The 17911-nt window shown below is 43.0% G+C and overlaps 1 protein-coding gene across 2 annotated transcripts in view; it reads left to right on the top strand.

The window, feature by feature from the left end:
* LOC125020625 (glucosidase 2 subunit beta-like) overlaps positions 1 to 17911 on the top strand; it is a 135466-nt gene that overhangs the window by 27142 nt on the left and 90413 nt on the right. For both annotated transcript variants that reach the window (XM_047606079.1, XM_047606083.1), the window contains exon 9: positions 16218 to 16304. In XM_047606079.1, coding sequence (XP_047462035.1) covers positions 16218 to 16304 — 87 coding nt within the window. The remainder of the gene's footprint in view (positions 1 to 16217; positions 16305 to 17911) is intronic.

Below are 17911 nucleotides of genomic sequence, written 5' to 3'. Positions count from 1 at the left end.
CATATATTTCTTTTTAATTTTGTCCCACAAATTAAAACTTCTTTGATTATACATTAACGTGAAACCAACATATTTTAGTAAATTCATAAATAGAGGCAGAACATGTTACCTTTCAGTCAGCACACGGTAGGCCCCGCCCCTCTTGCTGCTGCGAGCCAATCACAAGGCCGCGACGCACGCTGATATGTTTATGTGAAGTATGTTTAGGCAGTTAGCCACCCTACTGCTGCACGTTTTAAATTAAAATATATTTAAACCCGGAGTGAATGCAAAATGCTAATAATAACCATGCGTAGAATTAGTGCGTTTATTTCACCCAGAAAGAGATAAATACATTTTATCAAGCGTTTATGTGGTTATTAGATGCTAACAAGCTCCTATTAAATGAATGATCAAAGGTTTACACCACCCCTCCCAATCTGATATCTGGAAATCCTGTCCGACTGGGCCAGCCTGCCCTGATTGAGGTGGCTTCTCGAGGTTTCCTCTATTCTGAATGGGCCGACACCGTGATTATTAGGGTAATACTTTGACTGATGTAATCAAGGCTATCGCATGGCTTGATTAAAACTGGCGCTGAAAGGCGTCACCTTGGGAATCATCGCTTAACTGAACCGTTTAAAAGCAGACTCTGAAAGTTTAACATTTCGCGCGACACGAGAACAAAAATAAACTATTACACCCCAACGTATTCATCAAACGGTTCTCATGAAACCTTGTGCGCCGCTCATCCGGTCCTGACAGCTCCCCGTCACGGTGGCAGCTTGACAGCATCCCGCGTAGCCCGAAAAGCACCTGCGAAGCGGAGCGGGGCCTGACGCGAGTTTACCTTTCCCCCCGCCTTGGCAGCGACACTCGGCTCTCTTGATGTTCACAGCATCCGCCGGCACGCACAAAACAAACAACGGGGCTCGCCGCTTTGCCCCCCCCGCCACCCCCCCCGCCACCCCCGAGTCACTGCCGATCAAGGTCAGCCTCTCAGCCCGGCTCTTCACACCATCTGTTTGAGCTGGTTGACATTTTGCCCCGGCCCCGGCGCTGAAAAAAAACCTCGCTTCGGAGGGGGAGCCGGCGTGTTTGCGTTCTGCTTTCTTTTCGCGTGTCAAGAGGGCACGTTTCACTTATGTTTTCCTTTTTCTCAAAGACGCGAACTCGTATCTGACAGAATGTGCAACATATTCGAGTGATGCTTTTTGAAAATGTGCTGCAGTCGCTTTTATGCTCATCACATAACGCTACATGCCAGCAGCTTATAGCATCCAGACGCCACAGCGGCTGTAGCCGACGCACGTTTTGGTCGACCCAATAAAGACCTGAACAGGAGAGGAACGTGAGGAGGATTGCAGGCATCTCATCACGTCTCGCTCGCTGGCGTCTCCCCGGCCTCCAGAAGGGGGCAGCAGGCCTCTAAGCAGAGCGCGAGCTAATGGCAAAATGGAAAGTCACATTCACAGGTCATTTAATCTCTTTGTTTTGTCATGGGCTGGGCCTCTGGTGCTGTTTTCCTGCCTCTCGCTCTCCCTCTCTCTTTCTCTCAACAAAAAAAAAAAAAGAAAAAAAAGAAAAAGCCAGCCCTCCTGTTCAGAAAATTCTCATCTGCCTCCAAGAATTTCCTTTTTCATTCATTCGCATTGATGGTTTTATAAGCTCGCAGTGATTCCAGGATTAAATGTGTGTGTTTTGAGGAGATTCTTTTTCCGGGTCCGGGCTGCGTGAGCATTTTTTTTTTCTTTTTTCTTTGTATCTGCGTCACTAACTCAGGATTCCGGTTTTACTTAACCGACTGTATGGATGCAGGCCGCGATGTATGAGCTCCCGCGCCACGTTTGCTCGCAGATTACACAGCGGTTAAGGTAAACCGCGCGCAGATTACGCCATACGGTGACTTAGGCGGGAATTTGTCGCACGTCGGAGTAAACACTGACAGTCACGGGGCTGTTTAACATTTTTTGTATCCCGACGAGATTATAGCCTCGCGTCGGCCTCCTGCTGCGTATGTGAGGTTACTGCGTCGGCCTGTGAATGAAGGGGGTGGACCGCGCCTTTCCCTCCTCGCTGGCATCCATCACCTACGCGTCACGTTTCTTGCTCCCCAGCTTTCAAGTTATATAACGTGAAATGACAGGCGGGAATCAGAGGTGGAGTGATACGTAGTTTCTAGAGTTGAGGTAGAGAAAACTTAGTTTAAAAAAACAAAAAACATGTTCTTTTAAGAGAGGAGGCCAGCGAGGGGCTCCGGGGCCGAAGGTTGAACGATTTGGGCGGTATCTGTGAAAGACTTTTCTTCTTTATTTGTCTCAGACGGCTCAACCTGACACTTCTCAGTCTCTCCGCCCCGGCCTCCTCCTCCTCCTCCTCCTCCTCCTCCTCCTCCGCGCCTCTAATCTTCTCCGTACTCGTCTTTTGTTATGTAACCGCCCGAGATTGGATGCGCTCAAGGTTGCTCGGGTGGCGCAGGTAATGGAACCAGTGGGAGGTCAAAGGCAGGAGAGGGAAGGAGTAAAGTGAAGAGGCATCATTTTGTGCTGCTCCAACAAGTCTTGACAGAGGTGTCTCATATCAAGGGCTGCCTGTCGGCGCCCGCGTCCGTCTGTTTACCTGCTGCATCTCTCGGCTCCTCTCCCGGATGCAGGAAAAAAAAAAAAATCCTCGGCGTTTCTGTTAAAACATCTCCCCGAAATTTAAAGAGAAGGAAGATCTGTTGCGTATTAAAAATGCATGCTCGAGCCGGATTTAAGAAATGCATATCACACGGCCGTGTTTGTACCACTTTGACTCTCGGCGAAAACTCCATCTCGCGAGCCGCACTGACAAACCGGCCTCAAAGCAAGCTCAGGGCGATCATTTGTATCCTTATCAGCTTTAAACACTCGACAAATACTATTGATGCCGCGACTGTGTAACTGCGGCTCTTCAGAACAAGGGAGCAGTTTCCATTGAGAGCAGACATCCACTTCCTGTGGGGCGACCCGTGCCAGGGCTTCCCGGCTCGCCGCATTGATCGGCGGTCTTTCACTGTGTTACGAGAACACGGCGTTTTAGCACCGAGAGCGGCGATAGGAGGGGGAAAACAAAAGGTAATCGGCTTATTTTTCGTGTACGTACATGACTCTAATATTCACCTGTGGTGGTCGATGTAGCTAAACAAAGACGCTCGTGGTGTTCAGAGCAGCCGTATAGTCAAAAATGCATCTCCTGTCTCCTTGCGGTTCCACCAACAAGACGTCTTTTTCAATTGAGAAGTCGGTCAAAACGAAATAATTGTGTAACTGTGATCTGATTTCAGGCTCCGGCATCTTTAGCTTGGGCTGGTTATCTCGTGGAGCGGCTGGGTGCTGGCTTTGTTGGAGACAACAACAACAGTAAATACGCAACAACGCGATTTATGTGACTGCTTCACACTTAAAGGGGACAAACAACGATCAGGCGTATCATTACGACCACCTTCCTAATATTGTGTAGGTTTCCCTTGTGCCTGCAGAACAGTTGTGGCTCATCAGAGAATGGCTGATAGAGTCAGTGTACAATGCGGCCTTGTGATTGGCTCAGCAGCGATAGGGGCGTGGCCTAACGTGTACAGGAAGCTTAGATTGACACGTTTAGTGTGGCACTGTGCGTGAAACGGTGCGCAGTTGATACAGCTCCTGTATCGCTAAATGAGTGAAGTGCTGACTGAAATATAGCATCTTCTGTCTCCATTTATCTTTTTACTAAAATATGTTGCATTCACGTTAATGTGTATTTAAAGACATTTCAATTTTGGCGGGAAAATTTAAAAAATATATCAAAAATGTCAACCAAAGATTTTGCGAATGCCAGGTCCAAAACTTTCCCAACAGAACATTGAATTGGCACAGGTTGTTATTTGCTTCTCCAGTGGTTTTAATGTTGTGGGCTGATCGGTATAACATGCAACTTTTTTTTTCTACATTTAGCAGTAGGATGTGTGGCCTGTCCACCAGCTCAGAAAAGCTGTCAGGTTAGCATTCATCTAGAAACATCCTGTTTAAACCTTTACTGCCAAACTTCATCGAGGTTTTCCTGTTGTTCTGGGTTCAACTCGTATATAAATAAACGGACTGATGTGTCTTCAGAGCCCCTTGCTGCCGCACTCTACCACTCTACTGGATGGGCGGGGTTACAGGAGCTCGTTCTCAGGAGGGAAAAGGGCTTTTTTGACCGTTCACTACAACCGTTGAGAATTTAAAGCCAAAGCGCGTCACAGAGATTTCACCCGGTCATGAAGGAAACACATCAACTTGTGAAAAAAAACATAAAAAAATAAGCATCCAATGTCCCCTTTAAATCTGCTTTGTGTTGCGCCAGTTTTATTGTGTAGCAGCAGCAGAATAAATTGTTGAGTTTGCATTTGGAGTGTCTTATAATAGCTCTGATGTAGCCTTAGGAGGGTGAAAAGTAAGGCTGATATGAAATTACACAACAGCAATACTGCTTGTGCGTAGGTAGGCAATTTTAAAACACCACGCCGCTCCTAATGAAAATAACAACACACAATAACATTTAAACAGGCGATAATAATGTAACAAAATAAAGGCCATAAACTGTATCAGGGTTTTATTCATGAAAATCCTAAGAATTATAGCTTTGAAGGATCATTAATCAGGGTATTAGTGTGATGATCGTGGCTGTTTTTACTTTAAGAGATGCAATGCCGAGACATGTGAAACCAACATTTTAAGAAGGGACGACCACACTTGAACACATCGTAAAGAAGCGTTGACGTTCTCCCACTGCGTCTACGTGAAGCGACGAAAATCTACCAGCAGGCGAAAAACCGGAGGCTATGAAGCTAAGGAGAGCTAGAAACTGTCGAACACTTCGCTGAATGCAACTATGTGGTGTAATGGTGTAGTGTAGTGAGCCCTGATAACATTAAAGTTTAGTTAAATCATACAAGTAAACAACCAAGGAGCCTCATGAGGTTTAAAAGTGTCACGACTCCCTCTAAATAATTACAAATTTATGCAAAATCCATATAAAATAATCCGATACCATCTCTGTCTTGTCAAGTTTTTTAATTACATTTGCTCGGATTGATCAGCTTGGCCGGCAGAATGTCTGATAATAGTTTATCTCGAGACACATTTAACGTAGAGAAGTGTTGGATGCAGCGGAGAGTACAGTCGGCTGTTAATGTTTCCGTGTTTGCCTTTCCTTTCTGTTAAACAAAAAAAACTGCACAATGCAGTGGTTTTTTTTTCTTTTTTTTTTCTCCTAAATATCAAGTCACGTCAAATATCCCCTGACCCTAGACGTACCGGCCGGCTCCTGGAAGAACATCTTGTCGAAGGACCTCAAATCCTTTGTGGGGGGAAATTGTTGATGCGTTTTGTGTTTCCATGGTGACCCCGCCGCACGGCGCATAAGACAATAATGAAAGCTCTCAAAGGCCGCGGGGGCACCGGAATAGTGCGCGTCCTCGACGTTTCAGCTATCGTGGCACTTGGAGGAGTTACACAAGCTGACGTTCACCCTGAGAATGTTTCTCCCCCTCCTCCTCCTCCTCCTCCTCCTCCTCCCCACCACCGCCACCACCACCAACCATCATCTCGGGGCTTCGGAAACCGGCAAAAATTGGTCTTGCTAGCAAAGGGATGACACACGGAATGACAAAACTCCTGTGTCTGTCTGTCAGGCTTGGTCTTTATCCGACTGACATTTGCTGGCTCAGGCTCATCCAGGCTCTGGAGAAGCCAGGGATAAGAGTCAGACACAGATGGCTTTTCCCCCTTGCAATTCTGTCTAGCACTAGATTCAAACAAGGGGTGGGGGGGGGGATTTTTTTTTTTTCTCCAAACCTTCATCCTGTTTTTAGAGACTCTCAAAAATCTAATTGCCTCTACTGAAGTGTAAGGAACCAGAGAGTATCGCGCACTGCAGTGTTTTTTTTTTTTCGGTTTGTATTTCCTGTGTCTGTGCTGACCCCCGGCCTGGTGCTCGAGTCGCGCTTCGGGCTGTTGCTTCGACGGGAGACGTTCCTCGTCCGTCCTCCGAGTAAGTCAAAAGAACAATGCGAGACTGCTTTGTGCCATTTAAAACTGATGAGCCGAAGCCAGCGTGAAGGAGGAGAGGGGAGGTGTAGGTGTTAAATTGATTGGCGAGAGAAAAAAGCATCTGCTTTGCAATAGCTTTAACAGTTGCCTCAGAAGCACGCCTGCTATTGTTTCCAAACAAGAATACCCACTTCTGTGTGCCGAGGAGTGTTGCCTTCAGATGAAATGTGTGAGAGGGATAGAAATTGTTGCATAAGAAACATTTAGAGACATGTAATTTATTTATTTATTTATTTATTTTTACAGCTTTCCAGGACCTTGATCTATTTTCTTTTTTTCATCGCTGCCTCGACTCCTTTTCTGTTCTCCAGACAGTTCAGAGTTAATATGTGGGCAGAGAACAAAAGACGAGGGATATGGGGTTGGAGTCGGCAGCTGATCCGGTGACAGCGAGGCGAGAGGGTCCCAGGTGTAGTCATGACTCAAGTAGCACTCCAAGATAGGGGGGCTGTGATTGAGGGAGGCGGGAGGAGGGCGAGGAGCGAAAAAGAAGCATGAGGGCATCACGGGAGCTTAGGTCCTGTGTGACAAGCTGCCTGTTGTGGGAATACTCCCTGACAGCAGGGAAAGCAAATAGACAGGACACCTGAACCCCCTGACCTTCACCAAAGTAAGACGGGACTCCGGTTTCTGTTGCTGAACAGCAGTGGCATGAGTCTGCACCTCTCTTGTCTCTGTATTTATTTCGGCAAAGCTAGGTCAAAGTATTGGATGTTAGTGGTAAGTAATGTTTTTCTTTCCATTGTACTTTTCAAAACCGGGGTTACAAAGTGCAAACAGAAATGCACAATCGCTGAAGAACCTGAATACATAATTCATTTAAGAACAATAAAAAAAATACAAAGCAAGATCTGCTCAGAGAACATCTAAAAACAAGAAAACTGTTGATATGGTCTGAGCTAACGCTGGGCTGCTGGACATCCTGAGGTCATTTAAAAATGACGATCCACCTTTGCTCTCTGATTGGTTTTCATCAGTCCCTTTGTGTCCTTCCCAGATCTGTCACACCTCCATCAAAAGACACAACAAAGAGACGACTATTGTCTAGTGATTTCTGGCTGTTCCCAATGTCTAGTGGTGATAGGAGCCCTAAATCTTTGCTAAAACCCTCATCCGGATGGAGGTTTCTTTTAAAACTTTATTTTAGATTGATGTATCTGATGAGTTCTTTACATCTGCTTTTGGACAAACAGTCCCGCTTATCAGTTTCCACTGCAGCGATGAGACGGGCTACAGTTCGAGCTTGTAGATCAACCACATTGATTGTGGGATACGTACGAGCAGCAAGGTGAAGCAGAAGCCAGTCGTAATGAGCTTGCTGATTGCATCAAGTATTGGATGGGAATAAGAAGCAGAAGATGGAATTCATTATCTTGATTCAAATTCAAAGGGCTTTATTTGCTCTACAGTCAGAAACTACGCATGCAAATGGTAAAATATTATCCATTTAAGTCTGTCTTTAGCTGTCGCAGAATTTCACTTAACACAAATCCAAACATTAACGTATGTATGCCAGACCTTGGACTTTAGAAAATCCAGTCCTTGATTAACAAACTCTGTGTGTTTTGATGCACAAAATGTACGCTGCATACAAATGCTGTTTAGTTTCTTTTCGTGATTAAAAAAAAAAATTAAGCTAAATGACAGTCTACTCCTGTAATAGTCCACACAGAGCTCATTGCTATTCTTTCTGCCATTCTTTCAAGTCTAACTAATTAATGAAGCTGTCAATCACACCGTGCGCACGGCAGCAAAGGGAAGAGCAGAATTCCATAATTGGAAAATTTTCCTCCTTTTTCTCTCGAGCAATACGTTTTAATTATTTTTCCCAGTGCGTTTCCAGGAAATAATAATGTTATCAGTTTGTTTTCCCGATGGCGTGCCCGAATTCTGTTCCCTGGCAACAAATTCTTCCACAGTGGGAAGTGCTACATTTGTAGTACTGTATGTACCACATGCTAACTAACGCGGAGAGGGTGATAGATGGTGGCAGTAAAAGCAAAGAATTTGACAACAAAGACCCGGGGTGGTCAGGTTTAAGCAACAATGAGACATTTGCTTTATTGATGGCTCTGACTGCAGTCTCTCAAGTGTTCTGAGTTAAATCTGCTCTTAAATCATAGTCCACATTGTCCAGTAGCGATGGGGTTTACACTCTTAAACCTCACAAAACACAGTGTCCTCATCAGTATCAAACATGTTTGACATTTAAGATTTCAGCTCTGGATCATCATGTCTGTGTTTTCACCAAAGAACGTAATATTCTAGTCCTCTAGGCCTTAGGTCTTCAAGAGGGGGTCCGTGGAGGTCTTTGGTGGGGTAGTTTGGACTTGACAAGTGTGGAAGATGGGACGAACTGGAACTACACCCTTGCAATGCATTTTGAGAAACCTGGCTGTACGAAGTCAACACAAGTTTCCTCCCAAAGCATCCGCCGTGAAACAGCACGTTAAGTACACATTCAGTTATTTTGACTGTGTTTGATATGATAAACACAAGCACAAATAAGAAAAACCAACCTCTACATAGTTATTAGGCCTTGTGCTTTGCTGTTGACAAATCAGCTACCTGGTGCATTACTGCCACCTACCTTGTAGGAGTGTTCTTTCACCACAAGCTGTTTTTATTTACATTGTTTACCCCACAAGATCATGCCGAGAGTTCCCTTCAACAGTTCTGCCAACAATAATCTAAATGTCTTGTAATCTATTATTTCCAAATCTTGTTCAATGAGCAAGTTTTGGATTAGAGAAAAGGACATTAAGGATTTTCTCCTTAACTGCTGTTAAGATTTCACAATGGTCCAAGCCCGGCGTATACTAATCAGAAATTATGACTACTGACAAGAGAAGTAAATAACAGTGGGGTGGCTGTAACTTAGACATGTACCACCCACGTAGACCAGACCAGACCAGGCACCCCCACCCATAACAGCAGGATGCAGCCTGACAAAGACACACAAACACTTTAGCAACAACTCAAAAAACAAAGAATAGCACAAAGTGTTGACCTGGCCTTCAAATCCACTAGATCCCAAACCGATCAAGCATCTGTGGGATGATCCACAGAGGCCCCTCCACCCCAAACCACAGGACCCAAAGACCCCCACTAACAACATCCTATACAATATCAGGAAGGTGGTCATGATGTTATGCCTGATTAGTGTAAATGTAATTGTAAAGGTCCTCAGTAATGACATAGTCACTACTGTTGGATGCTGTTAGAAAACAAATGAAATCCATTAACTGCAAAAACATTCGTAATCAGTATTGTAGGATAGCAGTTTTTGGAACCAAGGTGTTCTGTCAGTAGTTTTCAGTTTGTATTCACACATTGTCACTATTAATGTACAGTGTTCATGGGAAGCTTGGGCTAGGGAAAGACTGTGGTCATATTTACATACAGGTGTCATCACCTTGTTGCAGCGCATGCCTCAATTCATAGCCTCAGGTATCTAAATCCGTTAACCCAACTTGCCCAAACAAAGCCAATGCAGCCTTTTTTGTTTTTGTCTCGCTAAATCACACTGTGCTCTTGGAACTAAACTGTTGTAATATATGCAAATCAGAGCTGCAGATTAGCTGCACAGGAAAGTAATTTGTGTAATACAGCGTATGTAATTACTCTCATTGCACTGCCCCGTATGCTTGTTGTTGCATATTTTATAGGAAAGGGTTAAACTAAAGACCTGATTAGACTCATGTTCTCGCGCTTGTATAATCTCGTTCTCCTGTGTTTTGTTAAAGAGTGCATTTCTACATGAACCGGATGTGGCTGTGTGCCTGCGCACTTAAGTCAGGATCAGCATTGTTGTCACTCCGACTGCTTCCCTCCCTCCCCACTTCGTTCTCCTTTCTCACGCACTCCCCTCACTCTCTCTACAGAGTGACATTTATTAATTAAATATGGTGTACTGCCGCAGGATGCGCTTCCCTTTCCACTATCTCCAGACACTAATAATTACATTGGCATTTAGCTCTGTGATAAGCCGACCCTATGGCCTTTATGAAATGTTCCCGGGCCCCGATACTGAGGAAAATATAGACTGATGCGATGCTACATATCGATCCATCTCCCTGTCTTCTTGCTTTTTATCTTAAGGAAAGAGGCGCTGTTCATTAGCATGACAAGACCCGGGTTTTACATCATTAAAGACTGAAATCGAGCTATGCTGGAAATATGCCTGGTGTTAGCCTGCGCAGAGGTGGGCTCATGATGACAAGTTAGTAGAAATCGATGAATGCCATCACGGGGACAGGGACCACTGTGATGTATGGGGCACACAATTCTGTAAGTTTGAGGGTTTATTTGGCCGTGGTACAGTGTGACTTCAGTGCTGTGAGTACGTTTTCGCTATCAACTGATTCTACTCTCAGTTAATCGTGTGTAATCCATGAAGTATCAGCAAAAAGGAAAAAGGCCCATCTCAGTTCAGAGAGCTCACACAACAAAGACCATTGGTGAAAGAGCTAAAGATGCTCAGGAATACGGTTCAACAAATACAACATAATATTTTGGGAAGCGGGAACTCTGGAGCTTCTAATTAATAGACGATTTACCTCCCCAGAAGTGTAACTACACGTCATGGCGACGCAGACCGCAAGAGCTGTGATTGGTCCACTTCGTAGTAGTGTATTTCTGCTTTAGTATTTCTGGCTGCTTCTCCGTCCCCACAATTTCCGAATTGATTGTTTTGGATCGATAAGGATGGAACGCAACGAGGAAAGGTTAACTGAGGAGGTTCAACGGCACAGGCATTTGTATGGCTCATAAGTTTCAGTCACCAGTGTTAAAAGGGAAGTAGGAAAAAAAATAAATAACCCAACTGGCAAAAAAAGACACAGTAGTGACTAGTGTTTGGGTGGTGTTTTTAGAGAGTGAGCCAGACTGATGAGTACAATATACAGTAAATGACTCGCAGCAGTGCAGTAGGTTACGTAGCTAAGTTACGTACCTAAGTTACGTACGTAGGTTATGTACCTAAGTTACGTACCTAAGTTACGTACGGTTACCGCGCCTATATTCTGCTGTACTATAAAAGAGCCTTAAGCTTTGGAAAGTCGTATTGACAAGATGCTCAGAATCCAAGTGGTAAGAACATCACAAAAACACCAGATAGGCTCAGAGTCTAGCAAGCTAACCCCCAGATAACTTAATGTCGGAAATGCAAAGGCATAATGAAAATACGAGGCAGTTGGGAATATATATTGTTTGCCATGTTACATTATAAAAAATAAAGAAAACTCTTTACCACTAATATGCAATTTATTAACTTACTATCCACAACTGCCATTTCAGTAAACACGTCAGAACTCATGAAGTTGGACGTGTCCACTCAGGAGGTTGTGAAATATGGACTTTTCTCTTGACCCCATCTAGATGCAGCATGCAGATGTTTCCTTTAATATGTGTATAATTTTTATGTCTTCAGTGACAGATCGGACAATTTCATTGCTTATTAATCCATGAACAGTTTAGTCTGGATCGTCCAGAGCCAGGAGTCATCTGTCGTCTCCACTTGGCTTATTTTAGCCCGGATAATGAGCAGAGATTCACTAGATTTTCCTCACTTTATATTGTCTCAGTTTATACGATCCAGGGGGAATCAGCTGAAATTCTGTTTGTCTGAATCTGAGTCCGAATCAAATTGTGATTTATTGAGACTGAACGCAAAGATTTGGCCACAGTAAACTGAAAGTACATCAGTGTTTTCTGTATGAGATTACACTGTAGCAGATCTAACTCAAGTTAGCCAAAAAGCTTTATAGTATTTAGTTTGATTATCGTTCATCTAATTATGTTGCCTCAGGTGGCCTAATCATCCTGGAACATTGCAAGATTATTATATGGCTTATCAGCTTCAGCCGTATCAGTTGATGCTTAAGTCACAATTACTGTAAACATGCATTTAGGTTGAAAGAAAAAGCTCTCCTGAACTAGTTACACTTTAATAAGCAGTGAAGAAATCTCTTGCCTCAGTTGTCTGATTCTCTCTTCATTCTCCCTCCCTTCTCTCGGATTAAGAGACAAACTCATGTACTGACTATTTTCTCTGTTATATTGGCAAATTATTCATATCTGTGGCACATTTTACCTTATCTTCCACACAGCTGTGGTTATTTCTCAAAAGGCGACGCAATAACTTTTCCACAGTCTCGAATTTCTTTCTCCTCCTCGCGGGGTAGAATAATGCTGTAATTTCACAGTGCAGCGCGAGGCAATCACTCAAGGTTTGCCTGAATAATCTCTGATCACCAAATTAAACGTGAGGTTCCAGCCTCACTTGTTCCATCACAGCCATAGCTGGAATTACCACAGACGGTTTCAGTGAAATCCATCTGGGCTTCACCCGCGGGAGCCCGCGTACCCGTACCCTTCAGTATCAACTCAGATGACCTGTGTTCCTGACACCTTGGGAAATCTACCCCTGCCTTGTATTATTTTGGTCGATGTTGCTGTCCTCATCTGTCAAAGGCCTGAAAGGGGATCGCTAGCGAGTGCCTTTCTATCCGAACAACATGTTTTGCCTCTTTATTTGTTGCCGGGTGCTCCACTGAACAAAGGATAAAAGCCCAAATTAAGTGAAAGGGGCGCTTAGGCGCGACAAAAGGAGAAAAGTAGCTGCAGCTTTATTACATACTGTACGCGTCTGCCCGCGCATGCATGTGTACATCAAGTATGCACACACATGCCTTAACGCACTAATACTGCGTGGGAGTGGTAATATTTTCAGTTGTGTGGGTTCGTGGTAATAGATGTCTCATCTTTTTGTTTGTGCTGTTTCCACATATTTGCAAGGTGATACATTTCATAACTGTGACTAGAAACCCAATATTCTCTTGCCAGGTGGATATAAGTGGTATTTGTAGAGCGCTGCTTCTGGGACTAGCTAGCTCTATCAAATAACATAGCACAGTATGTAACCATGTTATTTGATCTTTTCTCTCTTGTAAGGCAATATCTTTGCATACTGTTTTATCAGCCCATGTGGTGGTTTGACTATATCAATTGTGGAGCTCGTTCCTCAGAACTGTCGGGGAATCTTCGCATGTGGTGTTGAACTCGAGAGAAAATGCGGTTGGGATTAATTTTCTAGACTAATTGCATTGCCTTGTAACGTATAGAAATTCTGTGGTATTAACAAGAAAAATGCCGAAGGGAATGAATTTTGTAAAAGGTTAGTGAAAATATATATTTTTACTTTAATGTCATTATTTAAATACCACAGTTGAAAAAACATTGAAATATTTTGATTTGCATACTTTAATATAGTTAATGTACTTTTCATAAACTAATTTCAAAATGTGTGAACCTTGAGACTCACTGATATTGACTTTCACAGCAAATAGTTTTTATCTAAATTAACAAAAAAATAAAATAATAATAATAATAATTTAGGTATCCTGAATTTGACTGTGTCACAGTCAAGGTAAACTAATTAAAAATGTTGATGACTCATCCTGTGCTAAGGGGCGTATATAAATTTTGTATCCAATTAAAATCTTTGTTGAATTAGTTTGCCCCTCCCCCTCTATCTTGCCTTACCAGCACTACCAGTCAAAAGCTTAGACGTATTTTCTCTTTTAATGGTTTTTCTTCATTTTTGTGACTATTTACATCGTTGATTCTCACTAAAGACATCACGACACATATGGAATTATGTAGTAGACAAAAAGGTGTGAAATATGTTTTATCTTCAGTTTTATCTTTTATCTAAGCACAGATTCCCTCTGGTCTAATGTCATTCCTTGTGTTTCATGGCCCAAACAAATCTCTTCCACTTGTTGTTTTTCCTTAGTAGTTGTTTCTTAGCAGCTATAATTCCACCACAAAGGCTTGATTCACACAGCCTCCTCTGAACAGTTGATGTAGAGATGTGTCTGCTACTAGAACTCTGTGTGGCATTTATCTGGGCTCTGATCTGAGGTGCCGTTAACTTGCTATTTCTGAGGCTGGTGACTCGGATGAACTTATCCTCAGCAGCTGACGCGACTCTTGGTCTTCCTTTCCTGGGGAGGATCGTCATGTGAGCCAGTTTTGTTGTGGCACTTGATGGTTTTTGCACTTGTGAACACATTCAAAGTTTTTGCAACTTTCCAGACTGACTGACCTTCAGTCCTTAAAGTGCTGATGGGCTGTCGATTCTCTTTACTTCGCTCATTGGTTCTTGACATAATATCAGTTATAACAGTTGTCAAACAGGGCCTTCAGCTGTGTACCATCATCCACCACAACACAACTGATCTCAACCCTGATGAGAAGGCAAAAAATTCCACAAATGAACCTCTTCACAAGGCACACCTGTGAATGAAAACCATTTGAAGTGACTATATCATGAAGCTCATTGAGAGAAGGCCAAGGGTGGCTCGTTTCTAAAACATAAAACATATTTAGAGTTGTTTAACATTTCTTTTTCTGTGCTACATAATTCCATGTCTCTTGCTTCATATACCTGATGTCTTCAGTATGTGTCTAGAAAATAGTAAAAACATTGAATGAGAAGCTGTGTCCAAACATTTGACTGGGCTTTTTGTCGAGGTGTTAGGTTTGCTAGCTTGGCTTTCATTTTTCATTTTTAAATTTCAGTAGGAGTCCATTGCTTGAATTCGTGACACCTGCAAAAACTGACCAAAAACACAGTCAGCTAGTCACAGTACTGGCCCCCACTGACTTCATATCCTGTCCTACTTTAATATTGTTCTTATTATTTGTATTGTCGTCCATTATTCCCCATTCTTCACATTTATTTATTTTGTGTTTAAGCTGGTCTAGCACGTTTGTCCACTACAGGTGTTTTTGAGTTGACTTGACAGTAGACGTAACACTAAGAGTCATTGTAAAGCACAGTATTTCTTCACTTGTGAGAATCAAATACAAACAAATATTTATCATTTTGACTTGTTAAATGTCTTATAGATACCAAGGATCTGTTGATACACTAATGGACGAACTGACAGTCAGTATCTGTTCCGCTGCTAATTCCCTCAGTTTTTTAACACGGTCCAAGCTTAAGATGTTCAGTGAGCACATCACCAGCCTGAGTTCTGGGCAGCAAACAATGAACTTAAGCCCCAAACAAGGCTCGCATTCAGCTGAGCTCTGAAAAGACGACCCAAGCACAAAACAACCTTATGCCATTCACGTCCAAGGTGATTCACAGCACCTGGCTTCCAGTCCACATGTCCAGATCCAGTTGTGTTTATTAGCTTAGCTTAATTGTGCATAGGATCTAAAGGTCAGCGCCTGCTGAGATACGTCCCTGCCAAAATGGCTTCCAGGGGACACTGTTTCAGATGAATAAACACTGAAAGCCGTACCCACTCCCATCCCTCTTTCACCAGCCTTTACCTCCCAATGGGCAGCAGCGTCACACTCGGATTGTTCAGGCCTTGCACAAGGTCCTGTGACTGATGGGCATCCACTGGTACACGCTGCCTCACTGACTTCCATTTCTGCTGGCAAAAGGCAGCAGATTAATTTGCTAGTCAATTTTCCACCCCCCTTTTTTTTTCTCCTTGCAGGAGGCTATGTTTATTGAGATAGGAGGAATGATGCGTTGTCCTCCAGTGAATTAAAAATTGCAGTGTGTATCTGTGTTACTACAGCGTCCTTCGTGAGGAATGGTGTTTGACTCTTATAAGCAGTAAACTTCTTCCATTTGGCTGTAAAAGCTGATTTAATGAGACGATGACATGAATAGATAAGCAGATATGGCAGCGGAGATTATTGGGAGGAGAGCTGAATGGGAGACGGAGGATGTGTAGTTTATTATCAGTTACGTAATGCACTTTTTATAAGCCCATACCTGTGGGGCCAGCAGGCACTCGGCAATAAATGCGGGTTGTGTGCATCCTAAAATATGTGTCAGAATGTATACGTGCTTTTGAGGAGATTTGCGCATTTGTGGTGCACTTCGTGTATTAGGTTGTATTAAGAATTTACAGCAGAAGGGAAAAACCTCATATATTGAGTGCCTGTCATAAAAGACAGACTATTTTTGGGCGCATGTTTGATTCATATCCCGATTCTGCACATTAATGCCCTTGTGTGCTATTTGATAATGAAACCAGCCAGCTGCTCAGTTTCGCGTTTATTGGGATCTGATTAAAAAGTTTTTTAAAATGACTTTCCTCTCACGCCCAGGGTTTGTTGGGAGGAGGCCATCAAATGGATCTCACCAAGTTCCGATACACCCTCTGGGACATCCTGACGAGAGGAGACAGCGTCAAGGTGAGCTCCATTTATCTGTGTTTACACCCACATTTCTCTGGCTTTTCTTCTTGTTAACGTTTCCATGGAATAAAAATCAATAAAATCCACTATTCACTTGTCCTATTCAAATAGTGTCTGACCATGATGACAGTGTGACTATGTCACGCTTATGTTGGAAAAAGATTCAGTTTTTCGAGTTGACATGTTTGCCGACAGAAAAGGTAGAGCCTATGGATATATGCTAATTTAGTCATATAGAGTTCATTCTTGGTGGTTTCATGTCTGTGGGAAGTGTTCATATTCCCAACTGAATTATCCTTTCATAATTATGCCGCTGCATTTCCTACATTGCATTACCTTCTCATTAGCTTACTAAAACATTTGCCATGGTGGCTTCTTGACGTGACGGTTGCCTAGCAGCAGCGTCTTCACAACATACAGTCGATATTAAGGCTTGCCTGGCGAACCTTTTGTGTATGTTACCCTCCATGTCTGAACCACAAGCTCAAAGGTTCATTTGATAATTATTAATTATCATGGCCTGGCATGTTGCCAGCTTTAAGATGGCAGACATGGATCATCGCACCCTCATGTTAGTATGCTGCTATTGTCATTTAGATTAAATCCCCGTGTCACCTAATACACACTAACAGAGTTTCCAACATGGCTGTCAAGGCTTATTTTGTTACTATGTGAAACCGACACTTGCCACTTTATTAGGTACACCTTGCTAGTTAAAAGTTGGACCCCTTTTTCCTTCAGAACTGCCTTAATTCTTCATGGTATACTTTCAACAAGGTGTTGGAAACATTCCTCAGAGATTTTGGTCCATATTGACATGATACCATCACACAGTTGAGGCAGATTTGTCGGCTGCATCTATGATGCCAATCTCCCGTTCCACCACATCCCAAAGGTGCTCTACTGGACTGAGATCTGGTGACTGTGGAGGCCATTAGAGTATAGTGAAGTCATTGTCATGTTCCAGAAACGAGTTTGAGATGATATGAGCTTTGTGACATGGTGCATTATCCTGCTGGAAGTAGCCGTAGGAGATAGGTGCTCTGTGTTCATAAAGGGATGGACATGGTCAGCAACAATACTCAGGTAGGCTGTGACATTTAAATATCCCCCACATCATCACACCACCACCAGTTGTTCATCTCCAACCAGGTCCTGCTCAACCCTAGAGATGGTTGAGCATGAAAATCCCAGTAGATCAGCAGTTTCTGAAATACTCAGATCAGCCCGTCTGGCACCGACAACCATACCACGTTCAAAGTCACTTAAAACCCTTGTTCTTCCTCATTCTGATGCTCGGTTTGAACTTCATCAAGTTGTCTTGTAGTAGGACCTAGCTTCTTAAGGAGAATCCACTGAAGCTTTTTGACTAAATCAATGATGTGTAACCAATAATATGTGGATTACAGTCCCTAAACGCTGTCTCATTGGTAAATTAAATTAATCTCATCATAAGTATGTGCAACATCTTTCTAAAACTATCTAGAGACAATAGCAAATTAGGTTCCTGAAACCAAATGTGCAAAAATGTGATCACTAGAGTTGTAAATGTAGCTGTCACAACACAAATTAAAATCAAATTTTTTCATTTTTTTTTTATGAGT

This window comes from Mugil cephalus, chromosome 1 (genome assembly GCF_022458985.1).
Source record: "Mugil cephalus isolate CIBA_MC_2020 chromosome 1, CIBA_Mcephalus_1.1, whole genome shotgun sequence".
Lineage (NCBI taxonomy): Eukaryota > Metazoa > Chordata > Actinopteri > Mugiliformes > Mugilidae > Mugil > Mugil cephalus.
Note: the sequence above shows the minus strand (reverse complement) of the source record. Positions and strands in the feature narration are given on the sequence as shown.